The 22,566-nt window shown below is 42.2% G+C and overlaps 1 protein-coding gene across 1 annotated transcript; it reads right to left on the bottom strand.

The window, feature by feature from the left end:
- Positions 1 to 267: 267 nt before the first annotated feature.
- On the bottom strand, positions 268 to 22,322 carry dsc2l (desmocollin 2 like). The gene is made up of 16 exons (XM_072441563.1): positions 22,142 to 22,322; positions 21,966 to 22,056; positions 21,673 to 21,875; positions 21,440 to 21,535; positions 20,805 to 20,960; positions 19,963 to 20,107; positions 19,736 to 19,890; positions 19,190 to 19,324; positions 18,904 to 19,089; positions 17,859 to 18,106; positions 17,614 to 17,756; positions 10,589 to 10,816; positions 9,276 to 9,497; positions 4,286 to 4,401; positions 3,110 to 3,430; positions 268 to 1,901 (listed from the first exon to the last, which is right to left on the bottom strand). The coding sequence occupies exons 1-16, from the start codon at positions 22,181 to 22,183 to the stop codon at positions 1,707 to 1,709; spliced, it is 2,682 nt and encodes an 893-aa protein (XP_072297664.1). The 5' UTR covers positions 22,184 to 22,322; the 3' UTR covers positions 268 to 1,706.
- Positions 22,323 to 22,566: the final 244 nt, after the last annotated feature.

Consider the following 22,566-nt stretch of genomic DNA (forward strand, 5'->3'; position numbering starts at 1 on the left):
TATGTTTCCATGCACAGAAAACAATGCTTATTATCTGATTTCTGGAGTTTAGACAGTTAAACAGAAGTATAAATAAACTTTAAAAATACTTCTAATGTGAGTAATCTGACAAGGACACTGAATGCAAGAGCAATTGTTAAAGATTGACAGAGTTTGACGTAGTTTGTCTTCCAAATGCAACAGTTAAAGCTCTAAAAATGCATTGATTAACTGACACGGCCACTAGGTGTTTTTGATGATCAGATTTGTCTTTTGAACACATACAGCTTTTGTTTTGTTGACTCCTGGGAACAACACCTTCTTTGTGATCGTTCAGACAGCCCGGGCCCCTCCCTGTAGATCATTCACCGTACTCTTCCGCGCTGATACACAGCTTTATCTGTCCTATCTTGTTCCAAAGTACAGTCAAAAGTTCACGGCCAAACCATCACTTTAACAAGCCAAAAGTTTATAAAAGCATTTTTGTAACACTGAATATCCAAGACAAATCTTTAGTGCATCAAGTTACAGCTCATGTACAAAAAAATCCAGCAAAATTCTATATTAATTTGCAAAAAAACAAACAGAATATTTACTACTCTTATGTCATTTGGGTGAACTAAAAATAGCATTCAGGACGTGGCCCGATTTGAATTCTCGCAGCCCGTTCGAGGCGTCGTGTTGACTTTTACATTGCTACTGCAGGAATGTTGCAACGGCGCACGGTGACGAGGCCGCGGCAACGCCCTGGGAAGAATGTGTTTGCAGTTAAACAAGGCTTAATCCGACCGGAGCGAGTTAGGCGTAGAAAACATTACAGCGACGGCAATAATCTAAACTGCATTCCCCATATTGACCCCGGCGACACAAACTCGCACACAAAATACATTCTGATTTGGGCTGCACAATACACAGTTCTGTAGCTCATTCTTAAAGCATTTCTTTTAAAATTGTAAGGTCGAATTGGGTGCTGGATTTGAACAATGCAGATCTACAGAGCCGGTCCACATGAGCAAAACATTGGCACAAAGTGTGTTGAGCCATCTTAAATGATGTGGATTTAAAACAATTATTATTATTACTTTGTATCCACTATAACATGAAAAGGTACTGATAGGTTTCAATTATACGGGCATTATTTACAACAAATGTATTTCTTTTCAATATTCTTCAACCACAACCTGGATTCATTTGCAAAAGGTGTGGACACTAAAAGAACTGATTCTATTTAACACTTTCAGTTGAAATGAATGCTCTCAATCAATTTAACCAAGTAAGTCGTTAGATAACACTCTTGCTATTTATTTAATTTCTCTTTCTTAACCAATCCCATGTCAGCAGTGTGGCATTGGCTTCGTTAATTTAACATAATACAATTATAGTTAATGAAAAAGGCAAATTTCCTTCAACAAACGCACTTTTTGATTCTGCTCCACCAGTTGGAAACCCAAACCTTAAAATTGTACGTTTTTGCAGTGATTTTTCAGTTATTATGCAGCCCTAATCCACATAAACACACACACACACACACACACACACACACAAATTAATGCATGTGTTATCAGTAAAAAATCACTTTCATTCACTAAAAGCCGCCTTTGCGCACAAACTTGAAAAACAAACCAAATCTCCTCTGACACATCCCCCCACAGTTCCTTCCTCCTCACTCGTGTTCTACGCAGCGTTCACCAAACACTCATTGCAACATTGTCCTTGGCCTCTCGTCTTCATCGCTTGGAGCAAACTTCTGCCAGCGTTTTGAACTTGGGCCCGAGCCTGTCTAGAAAGTCCAGGCTCTCCTCGCCAAAGTCGCTGCAGCACCCCACGGAGCCGGCCACCGAGCCCACGCCCTCGAAACCGTACGAGTGGACCACGTCGTCGGCATAGCGACCCTCGTCCTCCTCGCCCATGAAGTACAGCTTCTGCGAGACGGGCGACGACAGAGACAATGTTTACACGGAGATATGATTTAAAGCCTGACTGACACCTGGATATTATTACACAGCATCGACACAGTGATATTATTTCTAGATATTGAGAAATATTAAAGGTACTAAGTGAGATTATATTGCATTTGAGAATTACCCAAGCTCCCATTGTGGATACGAGTGTTATTAAACTGCAGAGAATGAACTGTTTACACGTGGACATGATTCATTCTGCTACTGCATTACACACTTTTTTGTCAGCAGTGCTTGAAGTACTCAATTTTACTTAAAGTCTCCTGTTTTTTTTCTAATTGTGTTTTAGTTTAGTGGTATAGAGCCCGTGGTAAATGTTTATGATCATAGTATTACTTCTGTTAAGTTGCAGTTTGTGAAGAAATTTGAAAAAGGGAGTTTAAAATGGCAGGAAGTAGAGCTGAGTTTTGAAACTGAATCCCTCTGTGATGTCATCAATGTGCGACGTGCCATTGAAAACACAGAGACACAAATTTACACTGAACTGACACACTTTCCTGACAGTTTAAACCATCATTCAACAAAATGAAGGTGTTATACGGTATTATTGTTTGTCACATAATAAATATTGCGTAATTTATATGGATTTAGGCCCTTGTTTACAATCTGGTTGCTCGGTAACAGTTGTAGAATTACCTCTACCTAAGTCATATTTGCTGCACATGTCCAACCAGGAAGTAGAGTTATAAACTTTACAAAAATAGTCAAACTGGGGACAAATGGGCAAAATATTTAGTAAAATCTGAAATATAATCGTGTTCACTACGTTTTAGTGAAATATGTCATAGACTTTAAGTAAAAGTACAGGAAGAGGAAGGGACAAAAATACTTAGTACTTATTATGAACTGATTTATAAAACCTTTTTAGAATGTGGGCGAGAATAGGATTAAATAAACTAAACCAAGACCTAAACCAGGGCTTAATAAGAGTTAATTTGCAGGAACAATGTCTAAATCCTCCTCAAAAATGTCATTAGGCTCTTATCAATTGTATTCTGTTGCTTTTAACACAAATCAAATAAGCATTTTCTAGTGTTTTTCTTGATTGATGTTGATTGAAACTATCATTGTCCCTTTTCAGAATCTTGCTCAACTGCGGTTGTTTTTAGATGCGTTTCTTCTTCTTCTTATCCATAATACGTCCTCACTTTCCCCTCCAGAACATTTACCTGATCTAAATAGCGCCCGTTGGTTTGCCAGGTGTGGAGCAGCGAAATATCCTGGCTGGTGAACCTGTTGTCGAAGCCGTTGCCAAGGAGCTGTCCCTCCCCGTACATGCCGAACTGCTGCTCGGCGTAGTTGGACGTGTACTGCGTATCCGAGGTGACGATGTTGCCCTTGTACATGCCGTTCTCCTGCATGGAACTGGTGCTCTTGTTGCCGATCCAGCCGGCGTTCACCACCGAGCCCTTAATGGAGCCCATTCCCCCCATTCCCCCCATTCCCCCAGAGTCCACCGTGACAGAGGGGCCGACGAGGAGGCTGGAGTCCTGCGGAGCAACAAAAAATAACAAAAACCTAAATATTAATGAGGCTGCCCCAAATAAATTGTCTGTTTGCTGTAACCAGAGTAAATTTTTTTCAAGTGGGTCGGACGGTAGGCAAATTCTTATTTTTTTTACTTTGAAGGCAAAAAAAAAAGATCCAAATTTTGCCAATTTTTGAGTCGGAGTGACCGCCAGGGGTCAGGCTTCAACAGTCGATGACGGAAAACGTCTCTATCAACCCGATCGGGAGTCTAAATCTCACGATTTTAAGATATTTCAATCGACCTTTTGTACGCCGCTATCCTTTATTTTGGTAGCGAAGGCGAGCGGAGGGAACATGCGGGGGACACGGGCGCCGCCATGTTTGTTGTGATGACGCTGCTGGGCGTGTTTCAATCCCAGAATGCATTGCGTAAGTCAGATTTCACACCATGATAAAGTGTGACATTACTATGGACAGGTCAGTGGCGCCGACAGAGGCAAACCAACTTGTAAAAGGCAGTATTACAACATCTATGCGCGATATGTTTTGTTACAGATGCATGTGGAGGACTGAATATGAAGTCGCACATGCGTTGGGCGATGCGATATCAGTCCTTGGGGATGAAAGACAGGTTTGCCAACGTGATAAAAACATTTGACACGGCGGTTTAGGAAAGACAGGTCGGTGAGTCGGCGAAATCATTGAAAAATAAAAGATTTTGACGTTTTTTCAACAAAATGTTGATTTTTTTTTTCAGTTGACTAGTTTCATACCGAGTCGGTCGGGTTACGGCAAACAGACATATTATTTTGCTCAGCCTAATAACTTCAGGCGGGAATGAATATGAGTGTTGTGTTGCGGGACAGAGGCCTCACCACTTCTTCTCCCAGAGCTTCAGTGTTGGATTTCAGCAGGACTCCACCGCTCTCGGCCGCGTCGTCCATCTGCAGCTTCTGATGTGAGGTCAAGCACAGGAACCCCAGGAGCAAGACTGTGAGGGGACAACACAGAAGATATAAGACTGTGAGGGGACAACACGGAAGATATAAGACTGTGAGGGGACAACACAGAAGATATAAGACTGTGAGGGGACAACACGGACGATATAAGACTGTGAGGGGACAACACGGACGATATAAGACTGTGAGGGGACAACACACAAGATATAAGACTGTGAGGGGACAACACAGAAGATATAAGACTGTGAGGGGACAACACAGAAGATATAAGACTGTGAGGGGACAACACAGAAGATATAAGACTGTGAGGGGACAACACGGAAGATATAAGACTGTGAGGGGACAACACGGAAGATATAAGACTGTGAGGGGACAACACGGAAGATATAAGACTGTGAGGGGACAACACAGAAGATATAAGACTGTGAGGGGACAACACAGAAGATATAAGACTGTGAGGGGACAACACAGAAGATATAAGACTGTGAGGGGACAACACGGACGATATAAGACTGTGAGGGGACAACACACAAGATATAAGACTGTGAGGGGACAACACAGAAGATATAAGACTGTGAGGGGACAACACGGAAGATATAAGACTGTGAGGGGACAACACGGAAGATATAAGACTGTGAGGAGACAACACAGAAGATATAAGACTGTGAGGGGACAACACACAAGATATAAGACTGTGAGGGGACAACACAGAAGATATAAGACTGTGAGGGGACAACACAGAAGATATAAGACTGTGAGGGGACAACACGGAAGATATAAGACTGTGAGGGGACAACACAGAAGATATAAGACTGTGAGGGGACAACACAGAAGATATAAGACTGTGAGGGGACAACACAGAAGATATAAGACTGTGAGGGGACAACACACAAGATATAAGACTGTGAGGGGACAACACGGAAGATATAAGACTGTGAGGGGACAACACAGAAGATATAAGACTGTGAGGGGACAACACAGAAGATATAAGACTGTGAGGGGACAACACAGAAGATATAAGACTGTGAGGGGACAACACAGAAGATATAAGACTGTGAGGGGACAACACTTTGTGACCACACCCTAATGGAACATGAGAAGACGTCATTCATACTGAACAAACTGGTTATTAAGAATGATGTAGGCTTATAAACTACTTATTTAAAGGCACAGTATGTAACGTTTTGAAGGTGGAAAGTCACCCGCATAGTGGAAATGGAAAGTTAAAGCCATTTTGTAAGATTATCCATGAACATCGATAAGTAAATAAATGTTTAGTCGTTTTGTGAACACTAGAAACTCTGATTTTATTTATTGAAATGTTCTAATTTGTATGATAATTATACAAAATATGTATTAGATTTTTCATTGGTCTGACTTTGTCTGTGATTGAGGTTTGTTTATGTAGCTTTACAACTTCCAAAAAAATAATGTTGCGTGTGTAGAGCGTGTGTAGAGCGTGTGTAGAGCGTGTGTAGAGCGTGTGTAGAGCCTGTGTAGAGCGTGTGTAGAGCCTGTGTAGAGCGTGTTTAGAGCGTGTGTAGAGCCTGTGTAGAGCGTGTGTAGAGCGTGTGTAGAGCCTGTGTAGAGCCTGTGTAGAGCGTGTGTAGAGCGTGTGTAGAGCGTGTGTAGAGCGTGTGTAGAGCGTGTTTAGAGCGTGTGTAGAGCGTGTGTAGAGCGTGTGTAGAGCCTGTGTAGAGCGTGTGTAGAGCGTGTGTAGAGCGTGTGTAGAGCGTGTGTAGAGCCTGTGTAGAGCGTGTGTAGAGCGTGTGTAGAGCCTGTGTAGAGCCTGTGTAGAGCGTGTGTAGAGCGTGTGTAGAGCGTGTGTAGAGCGTGTTTAGAGCGTGTGTAGAGCGTGTGTAGAGCCTGTGTAGAGCGTGTGTATAGCTTGTGTAGAGCGTGTGTAGAGCGTGTGTAGAGCGTGTGTAGAGCGTGTGTAGAGCCTGTGTAGAGCGTGTGTAGAGCCTGTGTAGAGCGTGTTTAGAGCGTGTGTAGAGCCTGTGTAGAGCGTGTGTAGAGCGTGTGTAGAGCCTGTGTAGAGCCTGTGTAGAGCGTGTGTAGAGCGTGTGTAGAGCGTGTGTAGAGCGTGTGTAGAGCGTGTTTAGAGCGTGTGTAGAGCGTGTGTAGAGCGTGTGTAGAGCCTGTGTAGAGCGTGTGTAGAGCGTGTGTAGAGCGTGTGTAGAGCGTGTGTAGAGCGTGTGTAGAGCCTGTGTAGAGCGTGTGTAGAGCGTGTGTAGAGCCTGTGTAGAGCCTGTGTAGAGCGTGTGTAGAGCGTGTGTAGAGCGTGTGTAGAGCGTGTTTAGAGCGTGTGTAGAGCGTGTTTAGAGCGTGTGTAGAGCCTGTGTAGAGCGTGTGTAGAGCGTGTGTAGAGCCTGTGTAGAGCCTGTGTAGAGCGTGTGTAGAGCCTGTGTAGAGCGTGTTTAGAGCGTGTGTAGAGCCTGTGTAGAGCGTGTGTAGAGCGTGTGTAGAGCCTGTGTAGAGCCTGTGTAGAGCGTGTGTAGAGCGTGTGTAGAGCGTGTGTAGAGCGTGTGTAGAGCCTGTGTAGAGCGTGTGTAGAGCCTGTGTAGAGCGTGTTTAGAGCGTGTGTAGAGCCTGTGTAGAGCGTGTGTAGAGCCTGTGTAGAGCGTGTGTAGAGCGTGTGTAGATCGTGTGTAGATTGTGTGTAGAGCGTGTGTAGAGCGTGTGTAGAGCCTGTGTAGAGCGTGTGTAGAGCCTGTGTAGAGCGTGTTTAGAGCGTGTGTAGAGCCTGTGTAGAGCGTGTGTAGAGCGTGTGTAGAGCGTGTGTAGAGCGTGTGTAGAGCCTGTGTAGAGCGTGTGTAGAGCGTGTGTAGAGCGTGTGTAGAGCGTGTGTAGAGCGTGTGTAGATTGTGTGTAGAGCGTGTGTAGAGCGTGTGTAGATTGTGTGTAGAGCGTGTGTAGATTGTGTGTAGAGCGTGTGTAGAGCGTGTGTAGAGCGTGTGTAGAGCCTGTGTAGAGCCTGTGTAGAGCGTGTGTAGAGTGTGTGTAGAGCGTGTGTAGAGCCTGTGTAGAGCGTGTGTAGAGCGTGTGTAGAGCGTGTGTAGATTGTGTGTAGAGCGTGTGTAGAGCGTGTGTAGATCGTGTGTAGATTGTGTGTAGAGCGTGTGTAGATTGTGTGTAGAGCGTGTGTAGAGCGTGTGTAGAGCGTGTGTAGAGCATGTGTAGAGCGTGTGTAGAGCGTGTGTAGAGCGTGTGTAGAGCGTGTGTAGAGCCTGTGTAGAGCCTGTGTAGAGCGTGTGTAGAGCGTGTGTAGATTGTGTGTAGAGCGTGTGTAGAGCGTGTGTAGAGCCTGTGTAGAGCGTGTGTAGAGCCTGTGTAGAGCGTGTGTAGAGCGTGTGTAGAGCGTGTGTAGAGCGTGTGTAGAGCGTGTGTAGAGCCTGTGTAGAGCCTGTGTAGAGCGTGTGTAGAGCGTGTGTAGAGCGTGTGTAGATTGTGTGTAGCGCGTGTGTAGATTGTGTGTAGAGCTTGTGTAGAGCTTGTGTAGAGCGTGTGTAGATTGTGTGTAGAGCGTGTGTAGAGCGTGTGTAGATTGTGTGTAGAGCGTGTGTAGATCGTGTGTAGATTGTGTGTAGAGCGTGTGTAGAGCGTGTGTAGAGCCTGTGTAGAGCGTGTGTAGAGCCTGTGTAGAGCGTGTTTAGAGCGTGTGTAGAGCCTGTGTAGAGCGTGTGTAGAGCGTGTGTAGAGCGTGTGTAGAGCGTGTGTAGAGCCTGTGTAGAGCGTGTGTAGAGCGTGTGTAGAGCGTGTGTAGAGCGTGTGTAGAGCGTGTGTAGATTGTGTGTAGAGCGTGTGTAGAGCGTGTGTAGATTGTGTGTAGAGCGTGTGTAGATTGTGTGTAGAGCGTGTGTAGAGCGTGTGTAGAGCGTGTGTAGAGCCTGTGTAGAGCCTGTGTAGAGCGTGTGTAGAGTGTGTGTAGAGCGTGTGTAGAGCCTGTGTAGAGCGTGTGTAGAGCGTGTGTAGAGCGTGTGTAGATTGTGTGTAGAGCGTGTGTAGAGCGTGTGTAGATCGTGTGTAGATTGTGTGTAGAGCGTGTGTAGATTGTGTGTAGAGCGTGTGTAGAGCGTGTGTAGAGCGTGTGTAGAGCATGTGTAGAGCGTGTGTAGAGCGTGTGTAGAGCGTGTGTAGAGCGTGTGTAGAGCCTGTGTAGAGCCTGTGTAGAGCGTGTGTAGAGCGTGTGTAGATTGTGTGTAGAGCGTGTGTAGAGCGTGTGTAGAGCCTGTGTAGAGCGTGTGTAGAGCCTGTGTAGAGCGTGTGTAGAGCGTGTGTAGAGCGTGTGTAGAGCGTGTGTAGAGCGTGTGTAGAGCCTGTGTAGAGCCTGTGTAGAGCGTGTGTAGAGCGTGTGTAGAGCGTGTGTAGAGCGTGTGTAGAGCGTGTGTAGAGCCTGTGTAGAGCCTGTGTAGAGCGTGTGTAGAGCGTGTGTAGAGCCTGTGTAGAGCGTGTGTAGAGCGTGTGTAGAGCGTGTGTAGAGCGTGTGTAGAGCGTGTGTAGAGCCTGTGTAGAGCGTGTGTAGATTGTGTGTAGAGCGTGCGTAGAGCGTGTGTAGAGCGTGTGTAGAGCCTGTGTAGAGCGTGTGTAGATTGTGTGTAGAGCGTGTGTAGAGCGTGTGTAGAGCGTGTGTAGATTGTGTGTAGAGCGTGTGTAGAGCGTGTGTAGAGCGTGTTTAGAGCATGTGTAGAGTGTGTGTAGAGCTTGTGTAGAGCGTGTGTAGATTGTGTGTAGAGCGTGTGTAGAGCGTGTTTAGAGCGTGTTTAGAGCGTGTGTAGAGCGTGTGTAGAGCGTGTGTAGAGCTTGTGTATAGCTTGTGTAGAGCGTGTGTAGAGCGTGTGTAGAGCGTGTTTAGAGCGTGTGTAGAGCGTGTGTAGAGCATGTGTAGAGCGTGTGTGGCCCTCACGGAGCAGCAGCAGCAGGAGCAGGGGCAGCAGCAGGGCCAGCCAGCCCATGGGCCCCATGGTTATGGAGCTCTTCTGGGCCGGGCACACTCCGTTCACACATCTGCAGATCCTCACTCTCACAGTCTGGAGAGTCCCCGAGCCCTGCAGGTCCGTAACCAGCACGTTGATGTCATGGACCCCCGTGTGGAGCTCTGTCAGCTGCTGTAACGTGGCTGCGGAGTCTGAGGAGGCGGGCACAGGACACGTTTAAGTACAGCACTTCAAAAACACTCCTGCGGATCAATATGTCATTATAGGAACTCTGTGATGACCCGGGACAGCTTGGACGATGCGCTCTATGACTGCAAATGTACAGCCGAATGAGTTTACGGGTTTGAAAAGATCCTAACTCAGACGCTTCAATTAAACGGTATCAGGCGTCAACGTTTAGTAACAGTACGTAACTTTCTGAATGGGGCATATCACCTCCAGATACAACGGAAATTAGTGTCAAACTGGATTTTGATGCAGAAAAATACACGATTCTATACCAATTTAGATTATAAGATGATGATTTAAAAAGGCTCGTATTTAGGTTGAATTTCAAACACAAAATAACAGTGTTTTGAGTTTTAGATCATGCTGAAACTGTTCTGGAAAGGCCAAATTTAGTTCTGTTTATGATTTTTATTTGATTTCATTGTTAGAATGAGTTTCAATTCTAGTTTTAGATTAGTATCTGGTTTTTGATACTTTTGACACCCCTAACAGGAATACAAGTTAAAACCATACTTACAAAAATGATCAATGGAGACTGATTAGTTTTATACTATTCAGTGGAATATTACAGCCAAAGAAACAACATTTCCATGGAAACAAGCAGGAAGACGAGTTAGGAAGTTTGTTTTTAAGTGAAATAAAAATATCCAAAATGAAAAGCTATTTTTGGCAACATGCAAGGGCTTTACTGTAAGTGTTAAATCAATTTTGGGTGGAAGAGATTTAGAGATTAGTAGAGATTTTATTTTGAAATTACTGAGAACCAAGTTGTATCATGTACTTCTAAAATATAAACAATGTTAATCATCTATTCTATACAAGTAGATTCTTAATTTCTTGGTAAATAATGTTGTGAAAGAAGAATTTTATAACAAGTCATGATTATTTCTTTTTTTTAGATGACAAACTACACGACGGCTACATTTTTCAAACATTTTTGCTTTCACAGGCACCTGCATCTTTTTTTTTTCTTTTTTTTTCAAATCTTATAATTTCAAATGAATTCCAAGCCGAACACTCCGCCACTCTCCAAACCGATGCGAGTGCTTCTTACCGTTGAGTTTAGTCACAGTCCACTTGCTGTCGTCTTGGCTGTCGGAGGGGCTGCTGAAGGTGAACGGCTCGGCGAAGGGGGGCTGGTCCTTGTCCTCGGCCACCAGCACCACGGACCCCAGATCGCCCTCCTTCTCGCACAGCACCAGCTCCTCAGAGGGAAGCTTGGGTATGTTGTCGTTCACGTCCTCCACCGTGATGACCACCGTGCCCGTGCCCGTCTTAGAACCTGAAACACAAGCACAGGATGGTATTCTTTTGTTTGACAGTCTATGTTGTGAGAGTCATCTTTTTACTGTCTGTACCTAACTCTGGCTAGTTTTGATGTATATATTTACTTTATTACTACTCGAATTCTATTTATTCAGATGTTAATTTGTTAAAAAATTATTCATCAAAATTGACTTTACTTTGATGTTACATGTCTGCTGGTTAGTGACTGATGGATCAATACTAAATACTTTTATATACATGTGCTAACTGAGATGTTGTAAAAATATATATATATAATAATAATAACATTTTAAAAAATCAATACAATACAATTTTAAATACAAGTTTTTAAAATGCATGGTTTATATTTAGGACACATAGATTACATTTTTCGATCAGTTCAAGTTGGAGCGGTGCAAATGTAAAAAACGCCCAGGTAAAAAAAAATGTATAGTACTTTTTTATGCCGTTGCATTTTAATATAAAAATCATTGGTATTGATTAGACTGCTCAGATTGATATTGTGATATCAGATTGAATCAAAAATAGATATGTTTTATTGTTTGGTCAAAAAATCATCATCATTGGCTCATCATCCAAGCACAAAACAAGAAAAGCCAAGGCTTATTGTGCTCACCCATCACTGGTATCGCACACAACATCATCATTAAATATTATACTTTTAAGAGTATTATTGTGTGCTTAGTGTTGTGTTACTGCATCAACATTTCATTTTCAATTGACTTGCTTTTCCCTTTTGAACGACTACTTCGGCTGCACAATTTATCAAGAAAATGTTATTTTTAGTTCTTATGATTTTTTAAGTAAGTAAGTTAAGTGCACTGTAAGACTGTTGAACACCAAGTATACACAAGAAAACATCAATATTGCATTATTGCCAAGCACAACGATCAATATTGCAGGAAACTAAATGAGTGATTAGGTTTTCGCAAAAGTAAACATAACTATCGAATATCACATATTTTTCTCCTAATGTGCTGCCCTAATGACATTAGGGCAGAAAAAATAAAAATCTACAACCCAAAAACGCGGAACACCTATATATGGTCATATTCTGCCTTCACGTCACTTATCGTCACCAAGGATGTGACTACAGCCCAGATTATGTCCTGCCAAACAAGAACATCTCTAAATCCTCACACCTTTGCCAGGTGAGCTCATGTAGGCACAGAAATGAAGGTGTGGCTGCGCTGACAAACACACACACAAACACACAAACACACACAAACACACACACAAACACACACACAAACACACACACGCACAAACACACACGCAAACACACACACATGTATGGCATAGAAATGAAGGTGTGGCTGCGCTGACAAACACACACACAAACACACACACACACAAACACACACACGCACAAACACACACGCAAACACACACACATGTATGGCACAGAAATGAAGGTGTGGTTGCGCTGACAAACACACACAAACGCACACACACACACACACACACACACAAACACACACACAAACACATAAACACACACACAAACACACACACACAAACACAAACACACACACAAACACACACACACACACGCAAACACACACACACACACAAACACACACACACGTATGGCACAGAAATGAAGGTGTGGCTGCGCTGACAAACACACACACAAACACACAAACACACACAAACACACACACAAACACACACACGCACAAACACACACGCAAACACACACACATGTATGGCATAGAAATGAAGGTGTGGCTGCGCTGACAAACACACACACAAACACACACACAAACACACGCACAAACACACACGCAAACACACACACATGTATGGCATAGAAATGAAGGTGTGGCTGCGCTGACAAACACACACACAAACACACACACACACAAACACACACACGCACAAACACACACGCAAACACACACACATGTATGGCACAGAAATGAAGGTGTGGTTGCGCTGACAAACACACACAAACGCACACACACACACACACACACACACAAACACACACACAAACACATAAACACACACACAAACACACACACACAAACACAAACACACACACAAACACACACACACGCAAACACACACACACACAAACACACACACACGTATGGCACAGAAATGAAGGTGTGGCTGCGCTGACAAACACACACACAAACACACAAACACACACAAACACACACACAAACACACACACGCACAAACACACACGCAAACACACACACATGTATGGCATAGAAATGAAGGTGTGGCTGCGCTGACAAACACACACACAAACGCACACACACACACACACACACACACAAACACACACACAAACACATAAACACACACACAAACATAAACACACACACAAACACACACACACAAACACACACAAACAAAAACACACACACAAACACACACGCAAACACACACACATGTAGGCACAGAAATGGAGGTGTGGCTGCGCTGACAAACACACACACAAACAAACACACACACAGACACACCTTAACACAGATGAACAGGGTGGAGCAGCCGTGTGACAATAACCCGAGGCTCTGAACCGCCACCTCGGGTTTATAGTTTCTCATTACAACAAGTAACATCATCATTGGGGACTTATTAGGACCGAAGAAAATACACTTGAAAGAGTTTCGTGAAGGTAAACTGAGATTTCTGTTGAAGAGACAAGTTTGGACAAAATGTACCTTAATCCCTCTGAAAACACACCCTGTTCCTTAATACTGTATTGTATCATGAACAAAAAACTGCAAATGTGCCTATGGTCGAGTACAGTGATCAGTGTCTAATTATAACAGCGTTAAAACTTTTTATGCAAGTTTAGAAGCATTCTATATTCTTTTTAATTTGTATACATACAAAATCTGATTGATTCAACTGTTTAACACTGAATTAGGTTGTTTTATGCCATATTCTGCACATTTTCCGAGCTCTGGCCAATGTGTTTTAGGTACAAAAAGGAGCAGAGACGGAGAGGAAATGGCCGTGAACTGAAAGGTGCTGAACTCAGTAACTCCTTTCATTTTTGTCTTAAATATAACTAATTACAATTACATGGCTGGATTTATACTCAATTACAAGGGTTAATTACAGCAACTTGAATTACCACTAACATTCATTTTCCATGAGTAATCAACCTTTTAATTCTACTGAAATAATACAATCTGGAAGAAAAAGTTAAATATTTGACTGAATTGAAATATTTTTTTAAATTAAATTAAATTAATCTTTATGAAAAACAACAACTAAACTAAATGGGACTTTTATTTTGGACTTGTATTCTTATCTAATTTGTATAGACCCTATTCTTAATATAATAAATACTTCACTCGAAAGTGGCTATGTTCCACAGTCCTTCAAACATGCAGTCATTAAACCTCTTCTGAAAAAGCCTAATCTAGATCCCGACCTATTGGTAAACTACAGACCTATTTCAAATCTTCCCTTTGTCTCTAAAATCCTTGAAAAAGTTGTAGTAAAACAGCTTTGTCGCCACCTGCAGGACAATAACTTATTTGAAGTTTTCCAGTCAGGGTTCAGAGCCCACCACAGCACTGAAACTGCACTAGTTAAAGTCACAAATGATTTGTTATTAGCCGCTGACGATGGACTGGTCTCAATCCTGGTTCTGTTGGACCTCAGCGCAGCGTTTGACACCATTGACCACAACATTCTACTGCAGAGGTTAGAATGTGATGTAGGTGTTGGAGGAACAGCCCTCAGCTGGTTTAAATCCTATCTATCTGATAGGTTCCAATTTGTTAATGTAAACCAGAGCTCCTCACCATGCTCTAAAGTAATTTACGGTGTGCCACAGGGTTCGGTACTCGGTCCAATTCTGTTTACTCTTTATATGCTGCCATTAGGCAACATTATCAGAAAGCATGGCATTAACTTCCACTGCTATGCAGGCGACACTCAGCTGTATTTATCAATGAAACCTGATCAGAGCGATCAAGTAGACAGACTTAGTACTTGTGTGAAGGAGATAAAAACCTGGATGACACTAAACTACCTGCTTCTTAACCCTGAAAAAACCGAGGTCATTGTGCTTGGCCCTAAGCATCTACGAGACGATCTATCTGAGCAGATAGTCACACTGGACAATGTCAGTGTAGCCTCCAGTTCTACTGTAAGAAACCTTGGAGTCTTATTTGACCAGGAGCTCTCATTTAAAGCTCATATAAATCAAGCTTGTAAAACAGCCTATTTCCATTTGCGCAACATAGCCAAAATCAGAAGAATCCTGCCTAAAAGCGATGCTGAAAAACGTATCCATGCATTTGTAACGACTAGATTAGACTACTGTAACTCCCTGCTTGCAGCGTGTCCTAAAAGCTCTATAAAAAGCTTTCAACTGGTTCAAAATGCAGCAGCAAGATTACTAACAGGAACAAAAAGAAGAGAGCACATTACGCCGGTGCTGGAGTCTCTTCACTGGCTCCCCGTCGAGTCTAGAATCAAATTCAAAATTCTACTCTTGACCTACAAAGCCATAAATGACATGGCCCCATCCTACCTCAAAGATGCTATAGAACCATATCATCCAAACAGAGCTCTTCGCTCTCAGAATGCCGGCCTTCTGGTGGTGCCAAGAGTCTCTAAAAGTACTGTAGGAGGTAGAGCGTTTAGCTACCAAGCTCCTGTGTTATGGAATCAGCTCCCGACCCATGTTAAATATGCTGACACAGTCTCTTCATTTAAGTCCAGGCTTAAAACGTTCCTCTTCGAAATCGCTTATGGTCAGACCAGTTAGGAACAGAAATATAAACCCACAGCTTTAGCTACGCTGCCCTAGGAGTAACTATGCTGGGGGAAGTATGACAGCTTGAGCACTATCCTCTTCTTCTGACTACTTATGCTATCAAACAATATTTATTTTTTGATTCCACTTGCAAACTGTTCACCGCCTTCTTTTTCTTTCTCTCACTCCTGAGGACCTGTGGACCCAGATGCCCCTCCCCTGGTGAAGTGGTCCCTGCCCTGTGTGGACGGTCCCTCATCTGCCTGAAGAGTGGGTCCAGCTCGCCCCCGACGGTCCCTCATCTGCCTGAGGAGTGGGTCCAGTTCGCCTCAGTCGGTCCCTCATCTGCCTGAAGAGTGGGTCCAGTTCGCCTCAGTCGGTCCCTCATCTGCTTGAAGAGTGGGTCCAGTTCGCCTCAGTCGGTCCCTCATCTGCCTGAAGAGTGGGTCCAGTTCGCCTCAGTCGGTCCCTCATCTGCCTGAAGAGTGGGTCCAGTTCGCCTCAGTCGGTCCCTCATCTGCCTGAAGAGTGGGTCCAGCTCGACTCAGTCGGTCCCTCATCTGCCTGAAGAGTGGGTCCAGCTCCAGTCTCCCTCGTGTCCGTCTGTCCGTCTGTGAGAGTCGGATCTCTCCTTCACTGGAACTCCTCCAGGTTTCTACGCTTTTTTCCCAAAGAGGCTTTTTTTGTAGTTTTTCCTGGCCGAGAAGGAGAGTCTAAGGACAGAGGACCCTGGGACATCGTCCCTCGCCACCACAGACATTGTCTGACTCCATCGCCACCACAGACATTGTTGATTCATTTCTCCCTGTGGCCCTCAGAGGCAACTGTTGTTGTGATTTTGGGCCTTACAAAAATAAATTGCTTTGATTTGATTCTCTCTTGTCTTGTTTGTTTTGTGTTGTTTTATGTTACTAATTTTGAAAAAAAATAATAAATAAATAAATAAAAGCTAATAAAAACTAATAAATATGTTAAAAAGATAGAAACAACAACAATAGTGAACCCTCAATACCAGACAAACGAAATGTAAACCACTCTGCCGCATAACAAACCTCAGCCTGAACATGCTTTTAGATCATAGTACAGACAAAACTTGCCAAAATCATTAGCGGAGTGTGTTGAATCTTTTTGTAGTGTTTTGACAATTTAATTTGCTTTTCAAATCGGAGAATTTCATTTCAAATCATTAATAACGCTGCTCCGCCTCAGTAGAAAAAATAAGTCCGACTTTGCTCTGAACAATAACGGCTCCGGAAAGATCCTCTGCCTTGGCACAATCGGCCTTTTCATTTTGAACTGTCAGACGGATTCAACTTCCAGACGCTCTGACATTTTCTGTGATATTCATCATTTCAGTCTCAACTTGAAAAAGCACATCCTCATAATCAGCAGCGCAAACATCGGCCAAATTAGATTAAGTTGTATTTTTCTGTTTCCATCAGTATGTATTTTTTCAACTTTAGGAAATCATCTAATTCTTTTGAAATAGTGACATTTTTTCTATTTATTTATTTATTTTTGTATTTTATTGAGATAATGTTAATAATGAAATGTGACGTGTTATGGGCAAATTTACTTGACTTTGGACTTATTTTTTTGTTTATTTTTTGTTTCGATTTCTATGATTGTCCTCTTTATATGTTCTAAAAATAAATAGAATGTGTTGTAATTGTACTGAAATGTGTACTTTTTAATACTTTTCATATGTACATGAACAGAACACAATGGAAAAAAATAACCTCAGGACTCAACTTAAAAATAGACACATCTTTTTTTTTAATTACAAAATGCGACAAATATTGAACTTAATAAATATGCTCTAATTCTTCCTCTTTTTTTCTTTTTTTTCCTCTGATGCCACTCCCTTATTTTCTACTTTATGTTCTCAATGGTTCAGCTTGTTCTTTGTGTTCTTTGTGTTATGCTGTTGCTGTTTTTAGAAATACTCATATAAAAATAGCACCAAAAAAAAAAAGGAAAGTTACAGTAATTAAACTAAACTATTGCAGATCATGTTTTCTTTTTGACACGGTCCCTGGACAAATAACTAAACTTACTTGTATCCACAGCCCTCACGGTGATGTTGTAGATTCCGTCTTTCACATAACTTGACTCTCTGTCGATCGTGTTGGCGACCTTCAGCTCCCCCGTGCCTCGCTCCACAGTTATCCACGAAGCTGGATCTGTAACTTTGTAATACCTGAGGAGAAAACAAAGAAAAACAAATCAACAACGATCCAACTTCGCCCTCTTGTGGTCGGACAGTAAACGACAAGCAGTGAAATTGGAACCGCGGTGTTACTTGAAGCCGAGGCTGGTTTTGGTCTCCGGGTCCAAGGCGATGTAGGTTCCTATGACGGTGCCGTTGGGGGTGTTCTCTTTGACCGTCAGGTATTTGATGGACGGGATGAACTCGGGCCCCTCGTCCACGTTGGTGACGGTGAGGTCGATGGGCACCGTCAGCCACTGGGCGCTGGTTCCCTTCAGACTGGCCTTGTTCTGAGCCATGACTTCCAGCTTTACGCTCGGGGTTTTCTCAAAGTCCAAAGGCTGGAGAAAGAAAAAATACTATAATGTAATACCAAATAATAAATAATAAATAATAAATAATAAATAATAAATAATAAATAATACATAATACATAATACATAATACATAATAAATAATACATAATACATAATACATAATACATAATACATAATAAATAATAAATAATAAATAATAAATAATAAATATTAAATGAGTTAATAATGTTTCCCCTATAGCTTTCTTCTACAAATTAGTAGAAAATAGTTGTTTTGTTGCATTTGCCTTACATAATATGTTGATCTATACAAAAAGCAATCTGTTTCCATAGTATTATATATATTTTGAATGATTTTAATGTGTAAAAGCGCTCACAACAAACAGGAAGCTTAAATCCGTGAAAAGAGGAGAGAGAGAATTTTTGGGGGGGTAAAATAAAAAAAAAATCACACACTGTACTAACTACTATTATACTGGAAATGGACAAATTTGAAAGAAACTGGATTAAATGCGACTTTTATTTTTCAACCTTGTGTGCCTTAAACTGTTCTTTTCCTATTTTTCTAATTACCGGTAAACCATTTTTAATCTTTTTTTTTTTTTTTAAACCCTAACCCTTTTTGAAAAAACAAAAATGACCTCCAAAATAGACAGAAAGTGCTCGTATGATCTCTCAAACAAGAATATAAAGCGACATTTCTGCACTTTTGTGATTCACTTTAAGGTCCATTCACTTTTACAATACCTAATGCATTCTTAAAATATCACCAAAATACTTTTTATTTTTCCATCCATAAATACTTATTATTGAAGACTTGTACCTTAATGACATACAGAAGTCCTTCATTGGTTTTGGGGTCGGAATCAACTCTGAAATTTCCATTTTCGTTTCCTTTGGTGAGGACAAACTTTGAGAACCAGTTGTCGGTGTTGATCAGGTCTTTGTCGTCCACCGGAATGCGAAGTACGAGTTTTTCCATTTCATTTTCCTGGACTGTCGCTGTGAACTAAAAGAACACAATAAAAGAATCCGTCTGATGTTGTTGTTGTTGTTGTTGTTGTTGTTGTTGTTGTTGTTGTTGTTGTTGTTGTTTATGTGCGACTCACCGACGGCTGTTTGAAGGTGGGAGGGTTGTCGTTGATGTCGGACAGCGTGATGGTGGCCGTTCCCGTGGTGACCAGGCCGTTGCTGGCTCCCTCATTGTCTTTGAGTTGCACCGTCACCATGTGCTTGTCTTTGGTCTAAATCAGACAATATTAAATCATATTTTAACATCGCAGTGTTATCGAGAACTGAACGATTAGGGGGAAATATCTAATTCACTGCAAATGTCATGAATCTAATCTAAATGTATTTACTTAAATCAAGACATTATTTTGTTTTAAGACATTTCTACTAAAGAAACACTAAATTTGTAAGATTATTAAGATAGCAAAACTCACAGGCATCATTTCCCTTATTTCAAGAACAAATTTTCCCTAAAACAACAAATTTTTTTTTTTTTTGTTTTTGTTTTAAGAAGATGTCCTTTTGCATTTGCAGAAAAAAGGTGCGACTTATAGTCCAGAAAATACGGTAAACAGGTTTTAATGGCGTGCTGGAGTCGCGATCGTTCTTTCCAATGAACATAAGAGTAAATGTCTGTCGCTCACCTCTCTGTCCAGCGCAGTGGACACCGTGGTGATGACCCCGGAGACAGGGTCGATGCTGAACAGGTCGGTGCCGGTCAGCAGGCTGTACCTGACCCTCACGTGGGCCGACTTCGGATCGTCTCTGTCTGTCGAGTTGACTTGACCCACCACAGTGTCTGCGGGAAACAGAAAGATGAAAAGACACGTTCGGTGACGACACGACGGCCGTAGACGTGATCATCGCTCACATTTGCTGCTCTGTTCTGGGACGGAGAATTGCAGGGATCCAGAAAACTGTGGGTGGTTGTCGTTCACGTCGTCCACCTCGATTTTGATGGGCAACGGTTTGTCCACCATTGTGTTGGTGGTTTCTTCGTACACGTTGACCAGTAACTGAAAAACACATACGGCAGGAAAAAGTGATGTCACAGCTTGATTCTTTTCGATTACAATTTCAATGATTATGTTTTTATGGAGACGAACATACAAATACAACAGAGTGACAACAGAAAATTAATAAATAAGTAAATCATTCTCTTTTCCAGACACACAAAGCCAAACAGACATATTTACACCAAAACCACTGAAAACATGGACAAATTTGAATCTGAACAAGTTTTATTGTCATTGTCAGTGAATAAAAGTTATAAACTAGGAACTTACTTTAGCAATAGGAGGAACAAAAAACAATGAATAATAATAACATATAATATAAACTATGATACAATAAGGCATGCATGCAAAATATGAATAAAGTTTGACTTAAATGTAAATATGTGTATAGATGTATATTGGTTTTGAGTGCATTTTAAAACTGTAATGTTTTATAATCGACAAATTGGCTCTAGTAGATGTATAATAATGAGGAAAAGATCATATTTGTAGTAATAGTAGCTGCAGTTATTGTATAGAACAGGAAATTAACAACTATTTGCAGTATTTGTAATAGTACTGTGTCTTTTGGGCTTTCACTTCACAGTAATACTTTTGTAGGCTACTTTTACTTGCAGTGTACCTCCTCCACCTCTCGTAATTACAGTGGTGGGACATTACCAGTTGAAACAAGCTGTTCATAAAAATACACACTTACCTCAAACCGTGCGTATTGCTCTCGGTCCATGGGCTTGTTAATACTGAACATCCCCGTCTTACGATCAAAATTGAACAATCCCACAGGAGCCTCGTTGTAGCCGGGGCCCGACAGGGTGTAGTAGACGGAATACTTGGCCGAGGCGTCGGACACGATCTGAACAGAACAAAAACATGGGATAAAACTCCATTGTGATGTATGTCATTGTCTGTCGGGGCCATGTCGAGCATTGAATTTCAAAAAGAGCGTGGTTGAAATACCTGTTAAGACACATAATTACATATTTCAAGCTAAGACTATGCGCTGTGGAAAAATGCATGCAAGTATCAAGGACTCCATGTGGTAAAACTGAACTAGTGCTTTGCAACTGAGGGAAGATTGAGATTCAGTTTGTGCTAATAATCAATTATATGCTTTGTTTTTTGCAGAATTCACACTTGGAATGCATTTTTTGTGTGTTAAATGGCCCAGATTAAAAGTCTGTATTGTTTACGCACAGAGGAAGTTACATATATTCGATTTTACAAGACAAATGCATCAAAATGAAAACTGTAATCGAGCAATAGGTGGAAAAACATTGTGACACATTATTTTAGCTCATATCGAACACACTTCTTTTTTTTTTTTTTTTTTACCTTATCAATTTCTTTGGGAAATGGCCCAAGGTCATTCTCCCTCACGTTGAAGGGAGGAGGGGCCCACCGCCTTTTGGACCGCCTCAGGAGATTACTCTGTACACATAGAAACAGAAGTAACTGCATTAATACACCACAGAAACTTATATTTCACACGCCACAGCAACAAATCTGTGGCTGAAGTATGATTACACCAGGACAAACAGCTTAAACACACTCAAAGCTGATCTTACATTGTGTTGGATTTCCTGGTGGAGGGAAACTTCCATCACACTTTGGGACCCAGTGCTGTCCTGGGCTATGACAGAAAATGTCTCTCCCCTTGAGCTCACGTACACGGTCGTCTTGGTAACTAAATCACCATTCTTTTCAATAGTGAAGTCCGGATGAGTGCAACTGAGCTTGAGAGACTTGATGTCGCAGTCGGCCACTTCAACTGGAAAAGAAACAACCGGTACAAGTCGGATTTATTATTTTATTTTTTTTATTCTAGGCGCTTAGAATATTGCGGTTCTTAAACAATTACCTGTTGTTACCGTGGAGCCCTTTGGTAACTTATTGTGAACATTTAAATCCAAATTCGGTGGGATATAACACGCTTGGACACGGGATATGACCTGGGGAAAGTAGAAAGAAGAACTGCTGGTAAAGACGAGACGCGTAAAAACACCGCGGAGAGACTGCGGCGGTCGCCAAACTCACCATTAACGCGCAGATAATGAGTAAGAATTCTCCCTTCGCCATTTTCAAACCGACTTATTGGATTGTGTTTCGGTTCCAGAGTTCGTTGCCTTCGTGTCCAACAGGCGCGCGAGGAGCGGGAGTCCGGTCGGACTTTGACGCACGGAGAAAAACGGGTAGATCCGAGCGCGCGCTGCCCCGTGATCGACGTGAGAGTAAAGGAGAGAAACTTATTTGTTAGTACAAGCAGAGGATCGGTACGCACCTGCCCCTGCCCCACCCAGAGAGAGGCAAGAGGGGGGAGAGAGCGAGAGGACGCGTCAGTGAACTGCACCGGAGCGAGGACGCGTCCCACATGAAACCAGGTCTGAGGGTGCAGTGCCCGTAACCACCAGCAGGAGGAGCCCTTCTCCTTAGCCTATTATCTGAGCTCATTATCTTAGCTT

The sequence above is a fragment of the Eucyclogobius newberryi genome, unplaced genomic scaffold, assembly GCF_026437365.1.
Source record: "Eucyclogobius newberryi isolate DKJ021-1_F unplaced genomic scaffold, fEucNew1.0.hap1 SCAF_12, whole genome shotgun sequence".
Lineage (NCBI taxonomy): Eukaryota > Metazoa > Chordata > Actinopteri > Gobiiformes > Gobiidae > Eucyclogobius > Eucyclogobius newberryi.

Excerpts from the sequence above, each read along its gene's own strand:
- dsc2l (XM_072441563.1), bottom strand. The coding sequence starts at position 22,183 with ATGGCGAAGGGAGAATTCTTACTCATTATCTGCGCGTTAATG. Across the intron at positions 17,757-17,858 it reads AAAACCAGCCTCGGCTTCAA|GTATTACAAAGTTACAGATC; the intron begins GTAACACCGCGG and ends TTTTCTCCTCAG. Across the intron at positions 9,498-10,588 it reads GACTGTGACTAAACTCAACG|ACTCCGCAGCCACGTTACAG; the intron begins GTAAGAAGCACT and ends CCGCCTCCTCAG.